Raw genomic sequence first — 27,280 nt, 5'->3', positions numbered from 1 at the left:
TATTTTGTAGCCACCTTGAGTTACTATAATTACTATGTTAATTTATGAGATTATAGTAACTCCTTACTAAGTGGTTTACTATAACGTTATGGTAAATATCCCTATGTGTTATAGTAACCCAACTATAGTAAATATATATTGACATTATCGTAAATTAGTATATAAAATTATGGTAAATGAAGGTGGCTACAGAATAACTTATTCTGTAGCTGGCTACTGAATAGCCTCTCCCTATATATATATATATATATATATATATATATATATATATATATATATATATATATATATATATATATATATATATATATATATATATATACTCAATTGAAAGCTATAATTATTTTGTTGGACCATTTTAGGTTTGGGTGTCGGACAAGGCGCTCCTCAGGGTGCAGTGGTGCAGCTACGTACTCCGTATGGTGAGCCAAAATTTAATCCGGTGCAGACTGCAGAGACGGTCCTCGCATGTTACCGAGTGACTGACCCCACACGCCACCATGCACAGTACCATCATTACATTTTATTTCATGCAACATGCCTGCTGGGCTGGCAACCTCCTCCTCGTCTCATCTGTGCGTGTATAAATATTTTTGTGCAGAAGCGTCATATTTTTATTTTTTTATTTATTTGGTGCTTGCATTGCATTGCTTCTCCGTGTCCTCTATCTGCCCTCCATCTCTTTATAACTTCTCTTCTCTCTCTCTCTCTCTTCTTCATCTCTATCGCCATACAATTATCTCACACAGGAACGCACTAGCTAGCTAGTGAAGTGCAGTCTCTCTCTCTCTCTCTCTCTCTCTCTCTCTCTCTCTCTCTCTGCTGCCTCATCAAGCAGTCAAGGCCGAGGCCGGGTTCGCTAGCTTGAGAGTTGAGATCGATCGTAGGCAAAAGCAAAACGATCGTCGGCGGCGAGGAGACGATGGTGGTGGATAGCATGGACGCGGCGAGGATCGTAGACTACTTCAAGGGCAAGTGCATCCTCGTCACCGGCTCAACAGGCTTTCTTGGAAAGAGTATGTGTAGTTTCTATACCTACAGTGTATATATATATATATATATATATATATATATATATATATATATATACACTTCTTCTTGGGTTACATCTGCAAAGATACAGTACACATTTATATCCATATCCATATGCATGCCTAATGCAGTTCTTGTGGAGAAGATACTGCGGGTGCAGCCTGACGTCCACAAGATTTACCTTGTTGTACGTGCGATCGACGAGGCATCTGCAAAGCAGCGCGTCCAGCAAGAGGTACACGGCCGGGCCGGGGCACATATACACACTATCACATATGCAAGCTAGTCTGATCTTCTTCATTTTTAACCTGCATGCACACTACTCATCGTCTTCGCGTCAACGATGTGTCTATTACTGCTAGCTATTATAGTTGCCATCGCGTTCTTCCATTCCATCCTGCTTAATTAATTTATGTCTCCATTAATTGTTACAGTGATGCGCAGTAGTGTTCCTTTTATATTCCTTAATTAACTTAAGAAACGAGTGTGCACGTACGTTAATTTATTGCTACAGTGTGGTCAAACAGTAGTGCAATGCAAGCTGCTTGTTCAAACAGTTGCATTGCATGCATGAGGACTGATGGTTACATACAGTGACATATGCTGCTTGCATACGGCCGGTAACCATCGCTTTTATTTCCCAACTGGCCAAGACCAACCCAATTCGAAACGCATACATGCCGGCCGCGACCTAGCTGAAGCTAGCTGATCGATCAGTATTCAGATCAGGTACGGTCTAGTGTGGGAAACCAGCGCCACCAGATCGATGGATCTATTTTACTACGCCTTGTTCGCTTTACAAGCCATATTTTTTCAATCAACGAACAGTATTTTTCTCTCACAACAAATCAGCTAACAGTACTTTCAGCCATAACTTATCAGCCCAGCGAACAGGGCAAAGAACTTTTGAGGTGGTTTGCTAGTGTTTATGAACCACATTTATAGATTGCTACGTACTACATAGGGCACTTCACAATAATCCGTCTTACACGGCATAGTTAATAATTGCTCTCCACATATACAGAAATACTCCATGCTGCTCTCCACATATACAGAAATAAGAGGTACTACGACCTAACTACTGAAGTCGGTTAATTAATTAGCTGGGTGTTGGGTCGTTGCATTTGTCATCTCACTCTCGACTGTTGTCGCGTCGTCCTCATCCTCGAAGACATCTGCTGCTGCTGCTGCTGCTGCTACGTACTATGAAGCACAGTGCAGCATCGTTGCAAGATGCAATGCCTGTCTACCAGGCAAGTGCCTGAATAATGAATATATATACACTCCTACTCCATAATATTTGTATACAATCCATCCATCCGAGGAATGGATTAATATAAGGGAAACATCATGAGCCACGTAGTACCATAATTTGGCCATCCAGCTAGCACACGTCCGTTCCGCTGTGCATCGATCGCGATCCTATTGATGATCGAGATGCATGCATGCATGGTCTCCAGATGGATGCATGAGCTACTCCCTCCGTTCAAAAAAAAAATACACAATTCTAACTCTAAATCTGAACACACGTTGTGTTCAAATTCAAATCTAGAACTATTTTTTTTTCTGGTCGGAGTGACCAGGCAAAGGCACGATGAAGCATTTTGTCAGTTGCCCGTGCCGCGCACGGGGAGGACCGACGGGGCGAGACCGGAGGTGGCAGTAATTGCGACGGATCAGAGCCGGCAGGCGGCGGGTGAACGCAACGCAACGCACATGGGACGGCCGCCGGGCCGGCCGGCGGCGGCAGCTGGAGCGGACCGATCAGAGCTACTAGCTAGTACGAGCTAATAAGTAGCTACATGACTGCATGCTCCGTACGTACCTTCTCCTTCATGGCACCACACCAGTGTTTGGTTCCGGAGAGTAAAGTTTAGTCTAGGTTCTGTTTGGCTTATTTCATATTCGGTTTGTTTAATTTTTTTTTAATTGGAAAAGTGTTTTTCTCTCACAATAATTTAGCCGGAACAGTATTTTTCAGCCAGTTTTAGCCAAAATTCTGCCAGCCGAACGGGGCCTATATCATATCAGACATTCAGATGCTAATTAGAAGGACTAAACATGAGTTAATTATAAAACTAATTACACAGACGGAGACTAATTTATGAGATGAATCTATTAAGCCTAATTAATTCATCATTAGCACATATTTATTGTACCACCACATTGTCAAATTATTGACTAATTAGGCTTAATAGATTCGTCTCGCAAATTAGTCTCAATCTATGCAGTTAGTTTTGTAATTAGTCTATATTTAATACTTCAAATTAATATCAAACATTCGATGTGACATGGACTAAAATTTAGTCCGTGGAACCAAACACCCTAGCGGCGGCTAGCTAAGGCCTGTTCAGCTGGCCGAAAAAACCGTTGATGCTAATGCTAATTTATTAAGAGAGAAAAACACTATTATTTCATTGAAACGATATACCCGTAAATTAAGCAAACAGGGCCTAGGTTTTCTCGTCCGGCAGGCTCCAAGCAATGCGATGCATATGGCTGGATCTGACTTCTCTTGCGCGCGCCTGGCAGAGTCACCGTACTGCGCGGCCGCAGTAGCCCAGCGGCTCTTTTAATTTTGCCTGTCCTAGTCCCAGTAGTTATCTTCATCTTGCCGATGCACAAAAGCCAGTCAAGTAGTACTAGTGCCCCGCTGGGTAAAGCTATGGAGTAGTTTCACGAGCAACTTATTTTAATAAAAATATTTATTTAGCTAAACAATTTCTCATCGTCAATGGCTGAGAGAACACAAATGTTCAGAGAGCTGATAAAAACTTGTTTTTTCAGCTTCACGCGCATCAACACACTTATAGATACATCTTTTAGGGTCCTTTGGGTGGAAGGATTCTGGGAAGAAAAATGGAGGATTCGGGTTCCTATAGGAAAAAGTATTGTTCACCCCTTTAGAAGGAATGAATCGCGTGTAGGAAAAATAGAGAAAAGTTTCCTATAGCGCTGATTCTACGGAAAAACTATTGAAAGAAAACATAGTCCGACCTGTGGCATAGGATCAAGGCAAATTGAGCTCTAATACCCATTGTTTTTCTTTCTGTCGCTTCCTATACTTTCCTATATGGTTCATCTAAACACCCATGGTATAAGATTTCTATGTTTCTAAATCCTCTGTTTTTTATATGTATTTCTATAGTATTCCTGTATTTTTTTTCTATTCCTCTGTTTTTCCATTCTGTCTTCCAAAGGGGTCTTAAACAGTTTCGGGTAAGAAGCTGCTGAGATCTTGCCTGTTTAAGGCCTCGTTCGCTTCGTGGAAAAAACAAACCGAAACACGGTTCTAACTAATTTATTATGAGAGAAAAATACTGTTCTGACAAAAAAAAAAGCTAAAAAGTATGAATTATAAGAGAAACGAATAGAGCTTGAGTATTTAGTAAAAAGGTGTACTGCTCCAGGGCCTTGTTTAGATTGCAAATTTTTGCAATCTGAACACTGCAGCACGTTTCGTTTGTATTTGACAAAATTTGTCCGACATAGACTAACTAGGCTCAAAAGATTCGTCTCGTGATTTACAACCAAACTATGCAATTAGTTATTTTTTTACCTACATTTAATACTCCATGCATACGTCTAAAAATTGATGTGACGAAGAGAGAGTGAAAAAACTTAAAATTTGGAGGTGATAGGAACCGGACGGCGTCGACGTATACTACCAGTTGCTACAGTACTGCAGCAATCAGGAATATTGAATGAGCCATATGCTGGCTAGTTGGTTGGTGACTCGGTGTGTAAATGAGAATTCATTTCTTGGCTTGACTTGCTATGCTTCCTGCCTCTGTAAGGTCTCGCTCAACCCACATTATTCAGTCCGTTCGTTTCGTCGTAAACGATTGTGGATTATTTACTGTTGGCTGATTTGGTGTGAGAGAAAAATACTATTCTAATTTATAATCCACGATCGTATACCAGCAAGCGAACAAGCTAATTATGCATAGGACAACAACCGCCAATAATTCATCAATCAATTGGGTAAAAGTAAAAAAAAAACATACTAGTAGTACTGTACTAGAACAGAACATATTTACTATTTGCCTGTATGTACCTAGCTGGGAGTACACAGCATGTGTATAACAAGTCATGGGCCATATACTATATATGACAATGCTTCAGTACTTTTCACCGAAGAAATAGTATTTTTCTCTGTAAAAAATCATCATCAACAGTATTAGCTAAATTTTAGCGAAACAAACAGAGCCCTGGTATCTACTTCATGATTTTTGTAGCACTCGCTCTCTGTCGTCCTAGAATAACTGCGTAGTATCTTGTTTTTATGATGAGTCAATTTATTTTAAATTTAACTAGATTTATAGGAGTAATATTTTTGTTTTGCGCTCATGTGTGCTGAAGTGTGTGAAACAATTCTCAGCAAGAATGGTTTATTAATTTATATAATTTATATAATGTTGATAAGCCGGAATAGTTCCTGACTAACTGAAGGGCCCTACAGGTGATAGACACGGAGCTGTTCGGCCTGCTGAGAGAGAAGCATGGCAAGGGGTTCCAGCAGTTCGTGGACGAGAAGGTTGTCGCTTTGGCCGGAGACATCATCTACGACGGCCTGGGCCTGGAGCCACCCGTGCTGGACGCGCTGGCCAAGGACACCGACGTCATCGTCAACATCGCAGCAACCACCAACTTCTACGAAAGGTGACGAAGTATATTTGAATGCAAGAGAAAAATGTTATCTTTTTTTCGAACGATATTTGAATGTATTTATGTATATGTATATTTTGAACTTTTTTTTTTGCGAATGATATATTTTGAACTTTGATGCATATGGATGCAGATATGATGTTTCGCTGGATGTAAACGTGATGGGAGTGAAGCACCTCTGCACGTTCGCCAAGCAGTGTGCGAGGCTCAAGATGCTCATGCACGTCTCCACTGCGTTCGTCTCGGGCTTCAGGGAGGGCCTGATCCTGGAGAAGCCCATCAAGCCCGGCGAGTCCCTACGCGAGGGCACGTACCTGGACGTGGACATGGAGCTGCGCCTCGTCAAGGAGGTGAAGAAGTCGCTGGCGATGGCGAACGCCACCAGCGACGGCGACGGCGACGCGCACACCCACAAGACGACGGAGCGGAAGGCGATGAAGGAGCTGGGCCTTCAGCGGGCGCGGCACTTCGGGTGGTCCAACACGTACGTGTTCACCAAGGCCATGGGGGAGGTGGTCCTGGGCCAGCAACTCCGCGGCGGCGGCGCCGGCGGCGACAGCGACATCCCCGTGGTGGTGATGCGGCCCAGCATCATCACCAGCGTCCGGGACGACCCGGTGCCCGGGTGGATGCAGGGGACGCGCACCATCGACAGCATCATCATCGGCTACGCCAAGCAGAACCTGTCGTGCTTCCTCGCCGACCTCGGCCTCGTCATGGACGTCATCCCGGGGGACATGGTGGTCAACGCCATGATGGCCGCCGTGGTGGCGCATTCCGGGGAGCGTGGCGCGCCGCAGGTGGTGTACCATGTCACCTCGTCGCTGCGTAACCCGGCCACCTACGACGTGCTCTACCAGTCTGGACGCCGCCATTTCTACGAGAACCCGCGTGTCGGGAAGGACGGCAGGGTCATCCCCACCAGGGAGATGTACTTCTTCAACACCATCGCTAGGTTTCACCTCTACATGATCCTCACCTACAAGATACCACTAGAGGTAACACGGTTATATTAGACATATATGCATGCGTGCCTTGATCATTGTGTGCTCATAGATGTACCGGTATTACGTTCTCTTTTTATTACTGTTTTGCTACCAAACTGATGTATGATAGTGATGCAGATTCTGCACTTGGTGAATCTGCTGCTCTTTGGGCTTTTCTCAAGGCTTTACAATGACCTCAACCGCAAGTACAAGTTTGTGATGCATCTCGTTGACGTCTACGGCCCCTTCGCCTTCTTCAAAGGATGGTAAAGATACATGATGTTCACATAAAATTAAAAAAAAAATTATAGGAGTATATTACTAGTCCTTCCTGTCCTGTCATAAAAACATCATATCTTTAAAACTCAATGACTTTTTATATTTATTTAGTTTGGAAACTTAAAAAATGGTATCATTATGTTATCATGAAAAGTAATTGTGACAAAAATAATTGTGATCAAAACCATATACTTAATACCAGAAACGAGCTGGGGGAGTAATTAATTTGATTGAGCATGATTCAGCAAATTAAACTAAACTGGACCGCGCATCTATATTCACCCTGTTCGCTTGATCGTTTCTGTGGCTTATAAGCCGGCTGATGTTGTTTTGTTGTGAGAGAAAAATACTATATCATGGCTGATAAGCATGGCTGATACGATCAAGCGAACATGGTGATTGTTGAATTAAAGAGTAACATTTCTTTTCTTGTGTGATGGTGATGAAGCTTTGATGACATGAACCTGGAGCGGCTGAGGCTAACGATGGCGATGAAGACTCCTGAAGATCAAATATTCAATTTCGACCCCAAGATCGTCGACTGGGATGATTACTTCACCAGAATCCACATCCCTGGTGTTCTCAAGTATTTGTGCAAGTGAAGCATTCTTTCAGCTTCTTCACCTTCTTCCTATAGATGAAAGAAATAGGGGCTATTGTGTTCTTGCCCCTACTTTGACGTCTAGTAGTGATTTTACCCATGTTTTTGTCATCGTTGTGATTTTACCTCTGTTTTTTGAAAACGAAGCTTAAGTTTACCCCTATTCCTTGAACAATAGGTAACGGTGTCAAATGGACTCAGTAAGGACAAGTTTGCCCATGCGAAATTGCCCATACTTATCTGAATACATTGTGATTTTACCCTTATTTTTTTTTTAAATGACAACATCATTACACAACTTGTTACATATGATTCCACACAGCATACAAATATAGATATATAATATCACATCAAGTGAAAGTGTAGCAAAAATATCCATACAGCACCAAGCCTCATCCAACGTACACAATTGTATTGTTCATGAGACAATAGAGACCCAGAAACATGCTACAAACTCCTTGAACAAAAGAATCTTACATAAAGTAGGTACTCTTGTATTGTTCATATTCGCATGGATTCAATTCCTCGTTCCCTTTGTTTTATACAAGATCATATAGGCTTTACACATTGATCTGCTGCCTGGTACAGCTGGAACCTATATGGCTCTATCTGAACTAAACCATGTAGATTTCAGAAAGCTCGCAACAATTGTGTATGTTGTCCCATACTTTTAAGAGATGCAAAGCATGCCCAAATCAACGTGGCAGCTGAATTGGGTCTCAACCATTTGAGCGCTCCCATTGCATCAGCAAGGCATGATCCATATCAGAATGTCGATGCTTACCAATGCATTAGCAAGACATGGTGCTTATCAGACTGTCGACTCTTACATGTTGGAAGAACTGAAGATTTGTACGAGTGACGTCCATGTCCCGGACACCGCGAGCGCAGTCTCGATTACGATGACGGCCACGTCGGCGACAAGCCCGGTCAACCCAATCTCGGAGCCGAAGACCTTGAGGTGGAACGCGGCGTGGGAGTCACCGACGGCCAGGCCGTACCCGAAGAGGTCCCTTGGCAGCGCGCCGGCGGTAGAGGCGTTCACCGCCGCGCCGACGTCGTCCGCACTTGAGCAGAGCGCGGCGCCAGAGGCGAGGACGGTGCATGCTCGGGAGCCCCCCGCGGCGAGGTACGGCGCGGCGGTCGCGTTGGCGAGCCCCGCCTGCACCGCGCTACCCTACGGGCCCCAGCATCGGACGGTCGCGGACGCATTGGTCTCGACGGCGCAGGTGAAGCCGTCCCAGAGATGAGCGAGCGGAACCCGCCGTCGGCCTGCGCGGGGAACCGGTCCCCGCCGCGCCACCATAGGACTCTCCCGGTCCCAGAGGCGGAGGTGTTGGCTTCGTAGGCCGCGACATGGTCCCCGCCGACAGCGAGGTCGGCGAGCGGGTCAGGACCATTGTAGAGCCGATCGTCGTCGCTGGATCCACCGCCAGAGATCGTGCCCACCATGGATCCACCGACGAAGGATGAGACCTCCCTGGATCCGCTGTCGGGAAGCGCACCGGCCATGGATCCGCCACAGGGGGGCGCCATGGATCTAGCCGCCCTCCACCGGATCCAGCCGCCGGGGGGCGCAACCCCATGGATCCGGCCGCCCTCCACCGGATCTAGTCACTAGGGGCGCGCCCACCATGGATCCGGCCGTCCTCCATCGGATCCAGCCGCCGGGTGGCACGCCCACCATGGATCCAGCCGGATCCGAGGTGAGGGAAAGGGGTTGCGCCCACCACGCCGCCGGAGGAGAGCCACGCCCGCCGCTGATGGAGGAGAGCCGCGCCATCCACTACCGGAGGAAAGCCGTGCCCGCCATGCTGGAGAACTGAGCGAGGAAGAGGGAGAGTGAGAAGGAGAGGATGGCAGCGCTGCTCGGGGAGGGGTGGGGGTGTGGCGCTGCTCGGGGAGGGGAGGGGGTGCGGCGCCGCTCGAAGTCGCGAGGGAGGGGCGCGCGCGGCACTGCTCTCAGCCGCTGGGCCCTGGCCGCCTGACGCCCGAGCACCTGCTCGCCCGACGAACGGTAGAGGATGGGGGATTGGGGAGTGTACGAGTGAATAAGGATATTGTTGTCCTTTGGTCTTACTGTGAAGGTTTTGTTGTTTTTTTAATTTTTTTTATTCTAGATATAACTAATAGAGTTAAAAGTAACGGTAAACTGAGTTATAGTAGTTACAAAGCAGGAGTAAAATCATAACGATGACAAAAACGAGGGTAAAATCATAATTGGACAACAAAGTAGGGGGCAAGAACAATATTCACAAAGAAATATTACTATGATTGTTGTACCTGTTCTGTGGACCGGGTGTTATCAAGAAACAAAAATAAGTCGGCTAGGTTGTATTGGAGAGGCCCCATATCTTAAATAGTGATCATCAGACGTGTGTATGTGTTAGGTGGCAGCCAATAAATCTCTTGATTGCGACCTTGTAATCTGTGTCATCTGTACATGTCAGTGACAATGAAAAGGATCTGTAGGCCATGTTTAGATTGCAAAAAATTTCAAACCGATAAATAGTAGCACTTTTGTCTTATTTGGTAAATATTGTCCAATCGTGGACCAACTAAGCTCAAAAGATTCATCTCGTGATTTCAAACTAAACTGTGCAATTAGTTATTTTTTTACCTACATTTAATGCTCTATGCAAGCGGTTAAAAATTGATGTAATGGAGAGAGAGTGAAAAAACTTGAAATTTGGAGGTGATCCAAACAAGACCGTAATATCTATATGTAATGGCAGTGACGTTGCCAAAGAAAAACTAAGGCCTTGTTTAGATTGTAAGTTTTTTTTATTCTCTCTCCATCACATTAAATTTTTAGACACATGCATGGAGTATTAAATGTAGATAAAAAAATAACTAATTATACAGTTTGATTGTAAATTATGAGACGGATCTTTTGAGCCTAGTTAGGCCATAATTAGACAATAATTGTCAAATACAAACGAAAGTGCTACAGTGCCCAATACTGATTCCTAACCTCAATATAAACAAGGAGAGAGTAGGGTTTTCTGATCTGGTTGGAGATATATCTTCCTTGCTCTTTTCCGAATGAAGACCTTTCTTGCAGCTATTTTTCACCAAGTTTCTTGTGGAGCTTCCCAATTCTGAAAGGATGCACACCATTTCCTTATTTGAAGGTTGGTAACTAGGAACCTTTTAATTTTGGGAAATTTTGCTCACGGACATGGCTTAAATGCGTAATATGTCGTTGGACACCGTCAAAAGCAAAATATGCCTAGTACCATTACAAAACCGTGGACATTTGCCATAGCACACCGCACTCATTATTTTATTCATTTCTCATGTTTTAGGAGAGAGAAGGTGGGGGAAATGACCTTTCTAGCCTTGTCTTTAACCTCTGGCTAGTCACTTATTATTTGTCCAAAGACTCCGAACACACCGCCGCCACCGATTCCGGACATCATGCCCCCGCACCAGCGCCTGTAGCTTGACGAGGCCCTTGAACGCCCGTAGCGTGCGGCGGGCGAGGTAGCCGCGGGAAGACGGTCTGAATGACAACGGCGATGTAGTGCCGCTGTCGATCTCCGTGTTGTCCAACACCTCGAAGTCCGAATCTGATGGCCCAGTCGAGGACCGAGCGTGGCGACAGAGATGAAGACGGGGCGGCCTTGGCTCGCTGGCGTCATTCTCACCGCTCTCACCAATTGCCGGATCGAGCGCATCTCTGAGACTGATGCCGACGCCAACGAGGCCATGCTCATGCGCGTGCTCTAGCTATGCTCGCTGTGCTCCTACGGCCCCGCCAACGCCGCTGCTGTCAGAAAGCTCCTGTGCACGGCCGTCAACACGTGTGCGTCTAGATCATGCAGCACACTACCAGCAGCCGTGGCAGCGAGCTCCTCCAGCACACAGCGCACCACTGCATGCACAAGATTCTACAGGCCGTCTTAGCGCGTCTGCCGGACATCCTTGCTGATGCTGACGCCGACGAACTGTCCCACGGCTTCGGCGACATGGTTATAACCTCGGATGGCCAAGGCGCCTTCACCTCCGAGGAGGATGTGATGCTCTTCTCCCTCGTGCTCGTCAACTCCACCATCGAGCTTGGCGGCGAGGCCATCGGCAAGAAGCTCACGTGCCTCATCCTGGACGACCTCTTCTTCTGCCTGATTCACTATACCACCAAATAGTACTGCTCTCAACCTGCAGCGTGGGGCATGGCCATGCCCCCACTTCCTGCAGGCGCTTGGAAAATAATAAGTGGCCAGCTGGAGGTTGAACATAAGGGTAGAAAGGTCATTTCTCTCACCCTCTCTTGTCTGAAATCTAAGAAATTAATAAAATAATCGGTACGGTGTGCTACGGCAAACATACATGGTTTTGTAATGGTACTGAGCATATTTCACTTTTGGCAGTGTCCAACAGCATGTTAGGCGTTTGAGCGGTGTCCATGAGCAAAATTTCCCTTTAATTTTCTAGCTTGTTTCTTTGGCTAAATATTGTATTTCAGATGAGTGTGAAGGAAAAGCATCTTTCTCCCTTTTATAAGGCTTATTGCACCAAATTGACCATGGAGGCTCCTAAATTTTGAAGGTTACACACCATACTAAGGCCCTGTTTGGTTTCTATAGGGTCTCCTAAAATTCCTGTCACATCGAATGTTTAGACACATGCATGGAGTATTAAATATAGACTAATTACGAAACTAATTGCACAACTTGCGACTAATTTGTGAGATGAATCTTTTAAGCCTAATTAGTCCATGATTTGACAACGTGGTGCTATAGTAAACATGTGCTAATGACAGATTAATTAGGCTTAAAATTTTGTCTCAAAAATTAGCCTCCATCTATATAATTGGTTTTGTAATTAATTTATATTTAATGCTCTTTATTAATACCTAAACATTTGATGTGACATAAATTTTAGGAGCGACTCAAGAACCGAACACCCCCTAACTTACTCTAATGTTGGTATGTAGCCTCTACGTAGCTTGTTTGTTTGGTTATGTTGTTTCCAATATATTGGGATGAATGTGATGGAGATCATCTTTAATTCATTTTTTTCATTTTAGAGGACTTAGTAAAGAGTTGTTCAAGGAAGCTCCCAAATTCTGAAAGTTACACATCACCAGTATTATTACTCTAAGGACATTAAAATTTAAGCCTTATAATTAATGTTTGTTCCAAAGGAATCTCAAAGACTACGAAGGTATAGCCATATTTGGTTGACACTAACCTTCTCCACTTATCAAGATGTTTGAATTTTTCTTCATGAAGAATTATATGTGTAGTAACTTTCTTATCAATCTAAAGTTCTTGTTGAATTGATAAGCTAACATGCATGAAAATTTTCCGTTGCTAGCTTGCAACGCTTTATGGTACATGTTACCAACGCATATGTATCTATTGCTATAATCCGAAGCAACGCCACCTCTAGCAATATGCATATGTATGCGTTGGTGTAGACCCTGCCAACACTTATTTGAACTTCTAGCAACACATATATGTGTTGCTAAAAGGGGGTTCCTTTTGTAGTGAAATCAAATGTCCAAAGGGTGCACACAACCATTTGTCGAAGGCTACTCTAAAAAATTGCTCCTCTAAAAAAATATTAAGTTACTCATACCAATCATGGTATGCGTCAACCATTGGAGATTACCCTAATGAAGAGAGAATAAGTTTAGAGTGAACAAGATAACAACTAAAGGCCAAAAAGTCATCTCCCCCTAACCCCTATGTAAGGATCATATGCCCTTTACATGATCACGTCTTTAGCTTTGTGATTTAGATGACAACACAAGCCTAGGACTAACATGAATGCTAAAGATATGTTAGACAGGTTCTAATAGGTCCTAGGAATGCAAGAGAAGACATCTTTGTAGGCGGCGGATCATTCGGTGCAATGTAGAAAAGTTGTAGGCTTTGTCCAACGACTATTCGAGGGGGAATATTAGTTCAATAGTTTGTCGGATGTTGTTTGAGTACATTGAGACTGCTAGAAGCTAAGGAAAGTGTTTCTACACTCTATCCACCCTTTCAAGTGCATCGAGATCATATCCAATGTTAGGATAGATACCATAGTTCATTCTTTGTGAGTGTTAGACTTTAGATGTTGAGATCTTTGTAAGTAAGGGTTGTTACACCCATTTATCTTGGTGATCCAGAGTGCTTGAGATTTATGTGACCCTCTGGTAAGGGCCTTGGTTGATCTTCAATATTCATGTGGAGCGGTAGCGAGTTGGTGTGCGAGGGACGAGCAGACCCCTTCCTTCATGGAGAAACTCTATAGTGGACACAACGTCAAGGCGACCAAAAGAGTAGGTGGCGATTCTGAGACTTGGTGACTCACGGCACTTGCCTTTGGTTGGCAGGAGCCTTAGTGCCAGTCCTGTGACCAAAAAGAGATCGACTTGGTGAACAGGAACATACCTCACCACCAACATGGACTAGGACGGGGTTAGGTAAATCATCTATGGTAGTTTGTCCACTCTATTCCTAGCTCTTTACTTACCATACTTATTGCTTTTGTTTGTGTGATATTTATCTTTCTAGATTGGCTATAGGCTAGCTGATAGGATTGGTTTTAAGTTGCAAAACTCTTTGTAGGTTGAGGGTAAAATAGAACATGCTAAAAAGATCTTAAGTACACACCATGCTTGATTTAGTTTGTTGTTTTCATTGAGCTAGAGTTAAGTTTTTAAATTGACCCTCCTTTGTGCACTCGCAGTGACCTTTCACCCTATGGCTCTATTTGTAGGAGAGGAGAGATGCAGAGATAGTTGTTTATATTTATTTTCCTCGGTGGGACTAATGATTACACAAATGTACAAACCCTCAAACTGTACAATTTGATCCTCGGATATGTATGTATATATGCCTTGAACCTAGTATTTGAGCTTCTTTTACACACAAAGAGACCCCTAATGGCCTAACCTATGGCACACAACAATCCCCTCCCCCTAATACAAATGTGTTGGTGTTTCGGATCACTGGCTAGTAAATTTTGTGATTGCGCGTCTGACCCGGATGGCTGTGATCGGAGGACACAAGGATTTATACTAGTTCGGGCAAAATGTCCCTATGTCTAGTTCGCTGCTGCTCGTGTTACTAGTACTGGTTTGTAGTAGGGGTTACAAATGGGCGAGAGAGGGAGCCAGTCCCAAGTCTCTGGTGGAAGGATCGTATGCTAGCTATTGAGGTGTGTGGGCATTATGTCTTAGAGACGTTGTGCCTTGGAAGCGTGCCCTTCTAGGGGCATCTTGCTTCTCCTTTTATAGATGAAGGGGAAGATATAGGTTACATGAGAGAGAGAAGCAAGGAGGAAGATGGCCTCCAGGGTCGTGGCACCCATCATCTCCTTTATGCGGGTCCCGTCAGTCCTATAGATGATGACAGGGATGGCTTCATGTCATGGCCCTATTCATCACTAGCGTTGTATGTGGGCGTCGTAAGCTAGTCATGGCGCTCCATTCCGTCCCAGCAAGTGGCATGGTGGGCAGATTCCCCGTCGGAAGTCATACGGGGATTAGGTAGCATAGCATCGGCACGCCTAACACTATTGGTGATGTGAGTCTTCACATACGGCCCATCGTGGCTGCAGGTCACGTCAAGATGCACCTACTCCCTTTCTGGCGTTAGAAGTTTGACCCTAGGCTCGTACCCTTAGACCTGTAGTGGTTGGGGGTGGTGTGGACTACCATCGAGCGAGGCGAAATCCCCCCTATGAGGGGTTCGACGAGGCGAAGCCCGCTCCATCGGGGTTGGGTGAGGCAGAGCCCTCGCCTAAGGGGTCAAGCAAGGTGGAGCCCACGCTCTCGGGATCAGGCGAGGCGGATCCCGTGCCCTCAGGGTCGGATGTGATGGGGCTCTCGCCCGAGGGGTCGGGTGAGGCGAAGCATGCGCCCTCAAGGTTAGACGAGATAGAGCTCGTACCCTCAAGGCCTAGTGAGACCAAGATATGCACTTGACCATCCGAGGGATTTAGCGTTCATGGCCATCAGCTTCCTTCTTCTAGGTATCTCTAATCCTAATACCCGATAGTAGCCCCCAAGCCTATGGAGGAGTAGGATACTCCTTCGAAAGCTTTTTTAGACAGAAGGATTCTGAGGGTTTTGATCTCCCTTGTGGCCCATGGGATGTCTTGGTAGGGTTGTGATTCCTTTCTGTTGTGATTAGACTCCTCGGGAGCATGCAGCTACAGGGCTCGGGGGGGGGGGGTCGAAAAAGATTTCTCTTGATTCCGATCCCTTCCTCGGATCCAATCGATCTGCTGTTGATATGTGACAGCGTACTCGATTGCCTTGTGAGTCCAACTTCCCCTGAGACTCCACTCATTACAGGGGTCCGATCGAGGGGTCAACTCATCTTGTAATCATCCTCCCTCACCCGTTTTTTTATAAAATGGAGGGGCTGAGCCGTGTCATATTTTCCTCGACGGATGAATCATGGTGCTCGGTGAGCTGTTAATGGGCTAGTCCGAGTGGGGCCCTGGCTTCCTATTCGTGGGGGTCTAGCATGGGTCAGCTAGTGACCGACTCTAGATTCCTAGCAGCCAGTCCATATAATTCTCGAGTCTGTTCGACCGGTCCCAAGGCCTCATCGCCTTTCTTTGAGGAAAAACCATGGACTGTGCACCGGCCAACACTCGAACATGGGCTAGGATGCCCGTGGCGCTCGTACACCCAAGTATTGGCTACTAGCGGGCCCATCCCTTACCATCCCTCACTCTAAAGGTGCCCTAGAGCAGTTGTGAACCCATTAGTGGGCCAACCTTTGAACTCCTAGGCCTTAAAGGGCCGTGGGAGCATTTTTATCTCTGTATCCCTACGTACCTGCGGCGGTTTTTGGCCCATTGAGGAGCGGTCGGGGGTGGCATGTGCACGATTCTCAGAGAGGCGAAGTGACAGGGCATGGTGGGCATGTCGATCTAGGCAGACGATTCATCTCTCACTCCACCTTCCCTTATAAATAGGGATCATTCCCTTCACCTTTTGGTACATGTAACCACAGCCTCGTCTTCTCCGTTTCTCCACCGCCAGCACTTTAGATCTCTTTCCGTCAGCAAAGCCCTCATTCCTCTTCCCCTATTTCCATGGACTCATGGTACTGCTTTGATGTCACCCACGCTCGCATGGAGGGCCTCGTCAAGCATGGCCTTCTCCGTAGGAGGACCGACATGGCAGAGTGGATCATGCCCGGCTGCAAGGAGGTGCCGGCGCCGCCCGATGGCTACATCGTGTCTTTCGCGCCCTTCCATGAGCATGGATTCACAATCCTCCTCACCCATTCTTTCGGGGGCTGCTGCACCACTACCTGATTGTGTGACCTTCTTGATGCCATCGTGTTCCTCAAGGACCGTGACCTTCGTGGGGTCGGCGTCATTGGGGTGTACCACACGAGGAGGGTGGCGCCACTAATGGCGCGGTCCTCCCGCTATACAAGATGACGCCCAATGTGTAGCTTGGCAAGATTGCGCTCACCTAGGGGCTGCTCCACGATAGCGAGGTTGCGCAGCGCATCAAGGAGGCGATGGATGAGTCTGACGTCGTGTTCCCGATCTCAGGGCACATCGCAATGTGGCCAGATGCAGGCTTCATCGAGCTACCGGTGGGATTTGGTCTTCTGGGCCTCCATTGCGTCGCTACCAGAGCATGTGGCCGTGAGGGCGACGTACCGCGCCACTGACAAGAAGAAGAAGAAGGCCAAAGATGACAAGAAGGCAAGGCGGTGAGCGAATGAGCGGGTGAAGCTGGATCGAGGGAAGCGGCGGCAAGGCTCAGATAGCGAGGAGGAGGAGGAAGGAGATGAGACAGCTCTCCCATCGAATGGGATGAGCTGAGTGGAGCGGACGTGTCCGTATCCTTGCCATAGGTGGGGCCTTTCCCGTGGCATGCCTCGGGGTAGGTGGAGGAGGACATGCCTCGGCAGGAGGGGGAGGGCACACCCTCGGAACCGGCGGTGACCGACCGTCCCACTTCGACCAGACCCCCCGAGCAGAGAGATGGCCCGAAGTGGCACCGCACCAATGAGGCACAACCAGGGTCGGGCGGGCTGACCCCAAAACGTCCTCGCCTGGTGGCGTCGAGGTGAGTTGAAAAACTTCTTTGTCCTTCCATTCTGATTAATTTTTGTAGCAAATTGACCATTGTATCCTCCACAGTGTTAGAGGAAGTGGGACTCGCCTAAGGCTAGCACAGAAGAAGACCCTTGCCATCTGGTAAACGTGCCAGGAGCTAGCCGACTCTGCGCTGGAGGTGAGCGGAAGAGGTGCCGGGGTGGTCACGGCGTTGACTGAAGGGGCACAGCCGGTGGGTGCGTCCGCGGGGGAGCGGACAGAGGAGGGCGCATCTAGGGTGTCCGTAGCAGGTGAGGCATGCCCAGGTGCGGCCGTGATGTCAGATGCAGGAGTGGTGCAGCCAGAGCCATCCTCCGCACAAGTGACCACATCCGTGGTGGGGTAGGCGGAAGAGGGCGCACCCGAGGCGCCCTTAGTGGAAGCAGCGATGGGGTAGGCATCCACGTCCACGATGCCCACCCCTCTGCTATTGGAGGGGCCACTTTGGAGGAGCTACCTCTGCCAGAGTGGTCGGCGTCGATGGAAGTCAGTGCAGAGCCATCCCAATCTCTGGTCCAGGCGAGCGACAACCCTCATGCGCGGGGAGGATCCCTGATCCGGTGGGAGGACCCACAGGACCTGGCAGCGATGCTTCTCATCCTCAATGATGCTATAGAGGAGAGGGAGTGGGGGAGCATCCACACAAAGGTTGGGACCACGATTAGCGCCATGTATACTAAGCTGGGTTTGCTACATGACATCGTCAGCCTAGTTAGCCAGGTATGAGACGGTCATGCTTGCGATGCTCATTTTCCTTTTCCGTGCTTCTAAGACTTGGTCTCTGCGCAGGTCCTTATGGGTCACAGCTGGGAGAAGTCCTGGTTCCTTCATTGCAGTAGGGGCATTTGGGACCACCTTGCTGGGGAGGTGTGGCAGAATAAGGAGCTAGCCACACAGCTCACTGTCGCTCGCTAGGAGGTGGCCGAGCTTGCTCCCACTACCTAGGAGCTAGCCGATCTCTAGGTTAGGGAGAAGGACGCCCACGATGACACCCGTGAGGCTAGGGAAAAACTCATGGCACTGATCAAGAGGGAGTGCATGGACACCATGGAGACTGAGCGGCTATGGAAAGAGTGGGAGGACCTGCTCTGGACCATAGAGGAGCTCCGCACGGAGTGTGACTTGGCCCGCCAAGAGCGCGCCAATGCCAAGCAGCGGATCATCCTCCTTAAGGGCGAGCTTCAGGGTCAGAAGGAACTGAAGGTCATGGCCAAGGGAATTTCTGCCCGGCTCACTACGAAGGTCGATCAGCGCCAGGAAGAGGTCTGGTGCCTGGAGGCAGAAGTGACCCAGCAGCGCAATGAGGTGTGCAAACTCTAGGCAGATGTGGAAGGTAAGCTTTTGGTTTCCCCTGCTATCTTTCTCCATGGAATCCGTGGTGGGCCCTTTGACATGGTTGGCATGTGATTTAGGTAGGTCTCGACAATAGGCTTGGCATGGAGGTGGCAAAGCGCCATGGCTTGGAGAGGGAGATCGGTGAGGTGAAGGCCTCCCTCCTGAAGGAGAGTGATGAGCATGACACCCTACGCGTTGCCGTCTAGCTGGTCTACGATGACCTTGAGCTAGCCCCAGTGTAGGAGACAAGCTCTCTCATGGTCCACATCATCCGAATCATGGATCGGGCGCGTGAGATGGTGAGGGACGCACTCCGCTTTGGAGTTCATTAGCCGTTTGCGATCGCTCGTTCTCACTATGAGAACATCGATCTGGCAATGATGAGCCAAGGCTTCACTCCTGGCTCCTCTGAGTCTGAGTTGGGGGATATTGAGGAGTCGGTGGCCCCTAGCATAGGACCTATCTGTCAGGATTGAAGATGAGGTCATCCCCCTGAGGGGGTAGTTAGTTAGGCCAAGTAGTGGTCTTGTAATAAATGGATGAGTTTTTAAATTCTGTTATGGTCGAACAAACTTTTGGTTTTTTGTCCTTTTTATAAAAAGGTTAATGTATTTTGACCCTTTCCTTGGTTAAGGCTATAAAGCTTGGGATGTGGGTGAAACAACTCTAATCATGCTGGTGAACAAAAACATCATAGCCACTAGGGCATAGGTTTCTTGTAGTCTGACCAGTTTTACTCAATGTTTGTTTTTGTAGCCCTTACTTCGAGATCTTAACATGAGGAGGGGTCAGGCATGAAGAATGTTTCTGAGTAGATATACTCTTATCAGCCCCCAAGTGAGGCCCATCCCCTTGCCGCTATTGGGGTCGGGTTCACTAAAGATCGAGGAAATGATAGTGAAACTGATAAGAGAAAATGTTTTAGTATTTCAGAAACATCATTCTTAAGTACATGCATAGGCTAGGGGTAAAAGCGACATACCTATTTGATTTTCCAAGCATTAATGAAGACTTTGCCATTGATGGTCTTGAGCTTATAGGTGTCTGGTCGTAGCACCTCCACGACGACGTACGGTCCCTCCCACAGGTGGAGAAAGCTTGTGGCGGTTCTTGTTACTCTAGACGAGATGAAGTACCAAGTCCTCAATATTGAAGGCCTATCCCTACACCCAATGGTTGTGGTACTAGCGCAATGCTTTCTGGTACTTGGCTGAGCAGAGGAGGGCAATGTCGCATGCTTCATTGAGCTAGTCCATCGCATCCTCGAGGCACGCCTCAGCCCCCTACTCATCGTATGCCCTGATCCTCAATGCTCTGTAGTTGAGGTCGATTGGGAGGACTGCCTTGGAACCAAAGACCATGAAGAAAGGCATATAGCTGGTCACCTGGCCAGGGGTCATCCTCAAGCTCTAGATCATCGCGGGAAGCTCCATGACCCATCGTTCGCCAAACTTGTTTAGCCGATTGAAGATCCTAGGCTTAAGGCCTTACAGGACCATGCTGTTTGCACGCTCAACCTGCCCGTTTGTGCAGGGGTGGACCATGGCAGCCTAGTCAATGCGGACATGGTAGTCGCCATAGAACCGGAGGAATTTCTTCCCGGTGAACTATGTGTCGTTGTCCGTGATGATCGAGTTTGGGACTCCGAAGCGATGGACGATGTTGAGGAAGAACTGCACGGCTTGCTAAGACTTCATCACAGAGATCAGCCAAGCCTCTATCCACTTTATGAACTTGTCCATGGCAATGAGCTAGTGCATGTAGCCCCCGGGTGCTCTTTTGAGAGGCTTGACTAGATCAAGTCCCCAGACCGCGAATGGCCACGTGATAGGGATCATCTGGAGCGCTTGCACTGGTAGATGGGTTTGACGAGTGTAATACTAGCACCCTTCGTAGGTGCACACAATCTACTTGACGTCAGCCACCATGGTCGGCTAGTAGAAGCCCTATCGAAACGCATTTCCGACCAAGGTTCTGGGTGTGGCATGATGTCCACAGACCCCACCGTGAATGTCCTTTCATAGTTGCCTCCCTTGTTCAACGGGAATGCAATGCTACAGGATCCTAGTGTGGCTTCTCTTGTAGAGCTCCCCCTCGATAATGACAAAAGATTTGGCTCGGTGTGCAATCTACTGGGCCTCCATTTTGTTCATCTGGAGCACTTCGTGGAGGAGCCAATCGAGGTACGGGGTCCTCCAGTCAGCTAGAGGGTCGAGCTCTGCCACCTAATCTTCACCAACCTCCATGACTTCAGGGTCAGAAGGAGCGACCAATCGGTCAGCCCCTAAGCTCAGGGCACATAGCTCGTCCTTGGTCTATCCCCGTTCCTCGTGGTGGACCAAAGGCTTGTGTTGATCGCTGGTGAAGACGCCCATCGGCACCGGCTCTCGGCTGGACACCATCTTCGCCAGCATGTTGGATGCCTCGTTGAGCTACCTCAGGATGTGATTGAGTTCAAGGCCATCGAACTTGTCCTCTAGGTGGTGGATTTCTCGGTATTAAGCAGCCATCTTGGTGTCATGGTAGCTTGATTCCTTCATGATTTGACCGATGACCAGCTATGAGTCGCCTCGGACGTCTAGCCGTCGGATGCCTAACTCAATGGCGATGCGTAGGCCATTGATGAGTGCCTCATATTCGGCCACATTGTTGGAGGTGGGGAAATGGAGGCGGACTGCTACTTCATGCATATCCTGAGGGGCAAAACGAAGACTAGTCCCATGCCAGTGCCTCTCTTCATCAGTGACCCATTGAAGTACATCGTCCAGTACTCTTGGTCAATGGCTACTAGTAGCATCTGGACCTTAGTCCATTCCGTAATGAAATCAGCCAGCGCTTGGGACTTGATGGTCGTCCGAGGGGCATATGAAATGCCCTAACCCATTTGCTTGAGTGTCCACTTCATGATTCTCCCTATGGTGTCCTAGTTTTGGATGACCTCATCGAGAGGGAAGGACGTCAAGACCGTCACCGAGTGTGACTCAAAGTAGTGATGTAGCTTCCTCTTGGTGATCAGGACAGCGTACAAGAGCTTCTAGATTTGAGGGTAGCGAGTCTTGGAGTCAAACAAGACTTCACTCACAAAGTATATGGGCCACTGCACCTCGAGGGCATGTCCCTCTTCCTCCCGCTCTACCACCAGGGCGGCGCTGACCACTTATGTGGTGGCCGCAATGTAGAGCAGGAGTGGATCTTCATTGGTCGGTGGGACTAGGATCGAGGCTTTCGTTAGGATTTCCTTGACTTTGTCGAGTGCCTCCTGAGCCTCGAGATTCCACGCAAACCGGTCGGTCTTCTTTAGAAACTGGTATAGTGGGAGGCCTCATTCGTTGAGATGTGAGATGAAACAGCTAAGTGCGGCGAGGCACCCCATAACTCATTGTACTCCCTTTATATTCTGAATTAGGCCCATCCTCATGATGGTTGAGATCTTCTTTGGGTTGGCTTTGATGCCACGCTCGGAGATGATGAACCCAAGCAGCATACCCCTTAGGACCCCAAAAATGCATTTCTCAGGGTTGAGTTTGATGCCGTTTACTCATAGTTTTGTGAAGGTCTGCTCTAGGTCAGCTACGAGCTAGTCGGTTCGTTTGGACTTGACCACGATGTTGTTTACGTAGGCCTCAATAGTTCGCCCAATGAGGTCTCTAAAACACTTGAGCATATATTGTTGGTATGTAGCTCTCGCATTTTTTAGACTGAAAGGCATCGTGACATAGCAGAACGACCCAAACGTGGTGATGAAAGAAGTTGTGAGCTGGTCAGACTCTTTCATGGCGATCTGATGGTACCCAGAGTACGTATCAAGGAAGCAGAGGGTTTCACACCCCGAGATCGAGTCAACTACTTGATCTATACGTGGTAAAGGAAATAGATCCTTCAGACATGCCTTATTGAGACTCATGTAGTCAACACATATTCTCCATTTCCCATTCTTTTTTTGCACAAGGATGGGATTGGCTAACCACTCGGGATGATACACTTCCTTGATGAATCCGGCTGCCAAAAGCTTTGTGATCTCTTCACCGATGGCCCGATGCTTCTCCTCATCGAAGCAACACAGGCGCTGCCTCACCAGCTTAGAGCCCGACCTGATCTTCAAGGCATGCTTGTCGACTTCCCTTGAGATGTCTAGCATGTCCGAGGGTTTCCACATGAAGATATCTCTATTGGCGTGGAGGAAGTCGATGAGCGCGCTTTCCTATTTGGAGGAAAGTGTGGTGCCAATGGGCACCACTTTGCCCTCAGAGCTACTAGGGTCTACGAGGAACTCCTTGATGCCCTCCGCAGGCTCAAAGGATCTAGTCGACTGCTTGGAGTTGGGTGCCTCCTAAGCAGTCCCTTCCTTGATGACCATGAGCTCCTCAGAGGCGGTGATTGCTGAGGCACGCTCACAGCACTCAACCTCACACTCATAAGCACACTGGAAGGAGGTACCAATGGTGATGTCCCCACATGGGCTCGACATCTTGAGCTTTAGGTAGGTATAGTTGGGGACGACCATGAACTTCACATAGCATGGTCATCCTAGGATAGTGTGGTAGGTCCCATGGATCTCGACCACCTCAAAGGTGAGGGTCTCTATCCTATAGTTGGTTGGATCCCCAAAGGTGACGGGCAGGTTGACCTGCCCAAGTGGTATGGCCTGTTTCCCCAGCACGATGCCGTGGAAAGGCACCTCGATCGGTCAGATGCGCGACCGATCGATGCCCATGGCATTAAGTGTCTCCGCGTACATGATGTTGAGGCCACTGCCTCCATCCAATAGTACCTTGGGAGCCGCTTTGTGCTGATGATTGGGTCAACCACGAGCGAATACCTTCCTGGCTATAGGATGCTTTCCAGGTGGTCGGATGGATCAAAGGTCATGGTGGACTCCGACCATCGAAGGAAAGATGGCACGAATGGCTTAGCCGCGTACACCTCAAGGCGCATGATCTTCAGGCGGCCCCTTAGAGTCATAGGCCGCTGTCCCGCCAAAGATCATGAGGCAACCTTCTAGGGTCAGAAAGCCACCATCCTTCCCCTTGGCATCATCCACCGCCAGCTCAGGCTTCTTTCTCTGGTTCCCCTTGTCCAAGCCATCGGACAGGAATAACTTCATAATGGCTTAGTCCTTATACAGATGCTTGATGGGAAAGGCGTGGTTCGGGCATGGCCCCTCGAGCAGCTTCTCGAAGTGGTTGGGAGCATTCTTGGTGGGAGCTCGGCCACCTTTCCGCTTGACAACGGCCATGAGTGAGCCCCCGTGCCATTGCTTGTTCTTTTTGCTGGGCGGTTGGAGGTGCTGTAGCACCCGGTTTTAAAGACAAAACCAGATACACACTATATGTGAGCCCAGGAAGTCAAATCTCACATATAGCCACAAAAAAGGATAATATCAAGAGACAATACTTATTACATAATGTATTAGTAAAAAGGAAAATAACCTCAGAGTAAAGATAGTGGAAAGTTAACTCCGATCTTCTGGCGAAGACTCCAAATTCACAGGGACAACTGACTGGTTGACCACAAGCCTAACTCCTCCAAACCAGCAATCTGGTACCCATCCGGGATTTTTATCCAATGTATAGAAAAATAAAGCAAGCGTAAGTACATGTCGTACTTAACAATTATATCATGGGGTTCATGAGGCTCAAAAAGGCTAACACTGGTTTAACTGCGACTAGCTTTAATAGATCATCTTTTAAAGCAGTTGGGTGGCAAAGAATTTATCATTCCCATAAACACATGATTAGGTAAACATGATAATGTATAGCATAAATAGTTGATCATTAGCATCATCATTATCCATTAGTGATCATCTCTATTCCATAAGGGTCCAAGGCCGCTCGTGTCCGTGAGCACGACTGTTATAATAGTTTTATACTCTGCAGAGTTTGTACACGTTCACTGTGAGTTGTGATTTACCCTTTCACCCAAGGTAGCTATTCTCTTGACCCACTTCCAAGGAAGGTCGACAGGGTTCACTATGAAGCCTTTCAAAGAATTCATCTAACAAGTTAGGGCCGCCAGGCGTATGTGGCTCATCTCTAGGAGTGGCATGCGTGGGCATCGTAGCACGATACACACTTCCTAGTAGCAAAGGAAACATACCCTGCACCTCAAAGGTAACCACTAACAAGCTAGAAAAGATCCTCATACTGAGCTAAAGCCAGAGCCATGTGGCCCTCACAGCTGTACTGTAAGTCCCAGATGATCGCTTACAGATAAGTCCTTAGGGAGAGAAATCTGAAGCATATAAACACTCCAGCCCCCTGATTCCATGTTACTAAAAAGTCATGTTTTAATGTTTATTGCATATATCATTAGTCAAGTTACAAGATCATGGTTTTGATTAAGCACTAGCAAAAACTATCCCATGCAATATCCCAAAGGTAATCAAGGAATCCAGGATATCAATTAGCTAGGGAATTTACTACAGTTGCCAAGGTAGACACATGCAATATGAATTAAGTGATTAATTGTGAATAGGTAACAAGGATGTCCCATGCTATACTTTCCTTGCACACCGATCCTTCGGTAAGCTTTATTTTTCACGTCCTTCTTCTTCTTCTGGATTACCACGTATATCTCACCGACTGGACGTAATTCGTAGAACACCACACAAACATCCATACACATACATGCATAGCATACAGTTGCATCTATATCAGAATAGTACACCAATCATAGAAAACTAAATAAAAGAGATTGAATTACGATTCTACGCATCGATACGAACACACAGTCGCAAGAGACACGCTAATCAAAGCTACGATGAAAAAGATACATTTACCAAAAGATTTGCTTAATACGTGGAAAAGAAACTATAGGCTTCATTTACATTAACTATATGAATTCATATTCAAAAGATATTTTATAAACAATATGGATTGAATTAAATCAACTTTAGATTTGAATTATAAAACAAAAGTAAAACAATTCATATTTTATGTATAAAACCCAGTTGCATAATTGCATAATCATTAATCAAGATATGATTTAAACTATGATTTTTATGAGATAGTAATATAGTAAACATCATTACTAATGCGTAGATCTCGTCGTTATGAAACAAACGTAACTTGAACGGACTATTTTAGAGTTGAAACGAATAAGTTATGATTTAAACAAGTTTTACTTTAGTTAAATAATAGATTAAATCTACTCATGAATTTCAAGTGTTGAAAACATGCCTAACAGTTGTATAAACATGTAGATAACATAAATACGGTCCTAACGCAATTTGAATGGGTCAAATCGGACTTAAAACGCAAAAGTTACGCATGAAATAAGGTGCAATGGCATTTCTGTAATTAATTGAACTCAAATTTAAATTAAAACAATTAAAAATCTGAATTTAAATGTATTATGGACTGGGCATACTATTTCTAGAAATGATAGGGTCCTAAACGAATAAAATCAGGGCTGAAAAACAATTATTTTGAACTAAACTGGACTGCGGGTTGATTCACTAAAAACTGAGGGGCTAATCTGCAAAACGTGCAAGGCTTGACTGCGGTTGACTCGGCTGCTGACCAGGCTGACGGGTGGCGGCCGGGGATTGGTGCGGTGCACCACGTGGCGTGGTGGACGCGGTGACAGGGCGCCGTGGACCGAGTCCGTGGGTCTACGGTGGACCGGTTACACACCCTGAACCGGTATGTAATCTAGGTCGTTCATCGCGAAACTGACGATGCAGGGCGCACGGGAGTATCTCCACCGGCTGCGTAGTCCCACCGGCGAGGACACCATGGCCGGCGGTGAGCCGAGCTTGGCGGCGGACGTTGAGGGGGTGTTCTGGACTTCCTTAATCGAATCAAGAGGCATGGGGATGATCTACAGGTGAGTGCGAATACGTTGGGGGCACTACCAAGGCGAGAGAACGTGGCGGGGTACCGAGCCCATGGCGGCGCCATGGCCGATCGGTCGGCAACTCGCTGCTATGGCATTACAGAGCACCATTTTACAATCTAGGGGCATAGGAAGACAGAGGAGCTCACCGCGAGTCCAACGGTAGTGGTCGCGGCATCTAGAAGGCCTCTGAAGCGAGTCATCGATGGCGGCCACGATCTAGAGAGAGAAGTGACGCGCGGTTGAGGTTGAATCCGATGAAATCGAGACCAAAACCATGAAGTGGAGGTACCTACGGCTTCGGTGGGTCACGGTGGAACTCCTAGACATGTCGGCGTCGAGTTTTGTGCTCAGGAGTGGAGGATTCACCGGCGGCAGTGAGTTGCTTGAGCATGGCTGGGAAAAGGGAGAGATGGAGGGTGGATTTAGCTCGGCTTTATAGGCGGGCGGCTGCGGCGTACAAGGAAGG

The 27,280-nt window shown here is 47.3% G+C and overlaps 1 protein-coding gene across 1 annotated transcript; it reads left to right on the top strand.

Annotated features, from left to right (window-relative positions):
• The first annotated feature begins 657 nt into the window (after positions 1-657).
• LOC136500609 (fatty acyl-CoA reductase 1-like) lies at positions 658-7,827 on the top strand. Its single transcript, XM_066496004.1, has 6 exons — positions 658-1,016; positions 1,164-1,267; positions 5,495-5,694; positions 5,834-6,698; positions 6,825-6,952; positions 7,414-7,827. The coding sequence occupies exons 1-6, from the start codon at positions 923-925 to the stop codon at positions 7,565-7,567; spliced, it is 1,545 nt and encodes a 514-aa protein (XP_066352101.1). The 5' UTR covers positions 658-922; the 3' UTR covers positions 7,568-7,827.
• The last annotated feature ends 19,453 nt before the right edge of the window (positions 7,828-27,280 follow it).

This window comes from Miscanthus floridulus, chromosome 13 (genome assembly GCF_019320115.1).
Source record: "Miscanthus floridulus cultivar M001 chromosome 13, ASM1932011v1, whole genome shotgun sequence".
In the NCBI taxonomy this organism is placed as follows: Eukaryota; Viridiplantae; Streptophyta; class Magnoliopsida; order Poales; family Poaceae; genus Miscanthus; species Miscanthus floridulus.
The sequence above is the reverse complement of the archived record's forward strand: the minus strand, read 5'-3'. Positions and strand labels throughout refer to the sequence as shown.

Coding starts and splice junctions, on each gene's coding strand:
- LOC136500609 (XM_066496004.1), top strand. CDS start 923: ATGGTGGTGGATAGCATGGACGCGGCGAGGATCGTAGACTACTTCAAG. Junction 5,695..5,833: donor ACCACCAACTTCTACGAAAG/GTGACGAAGTAT, acceptor ATATGGATGCAG/ATATGATGTTTCGCTGGATG. Junction 6,953..7,413: donor TTCGCCTTCTTCAAAGGATG/GTAAAGATACAT, acceptor ATGGTGATGAAG/CTTTGATGACATGAACCTGG.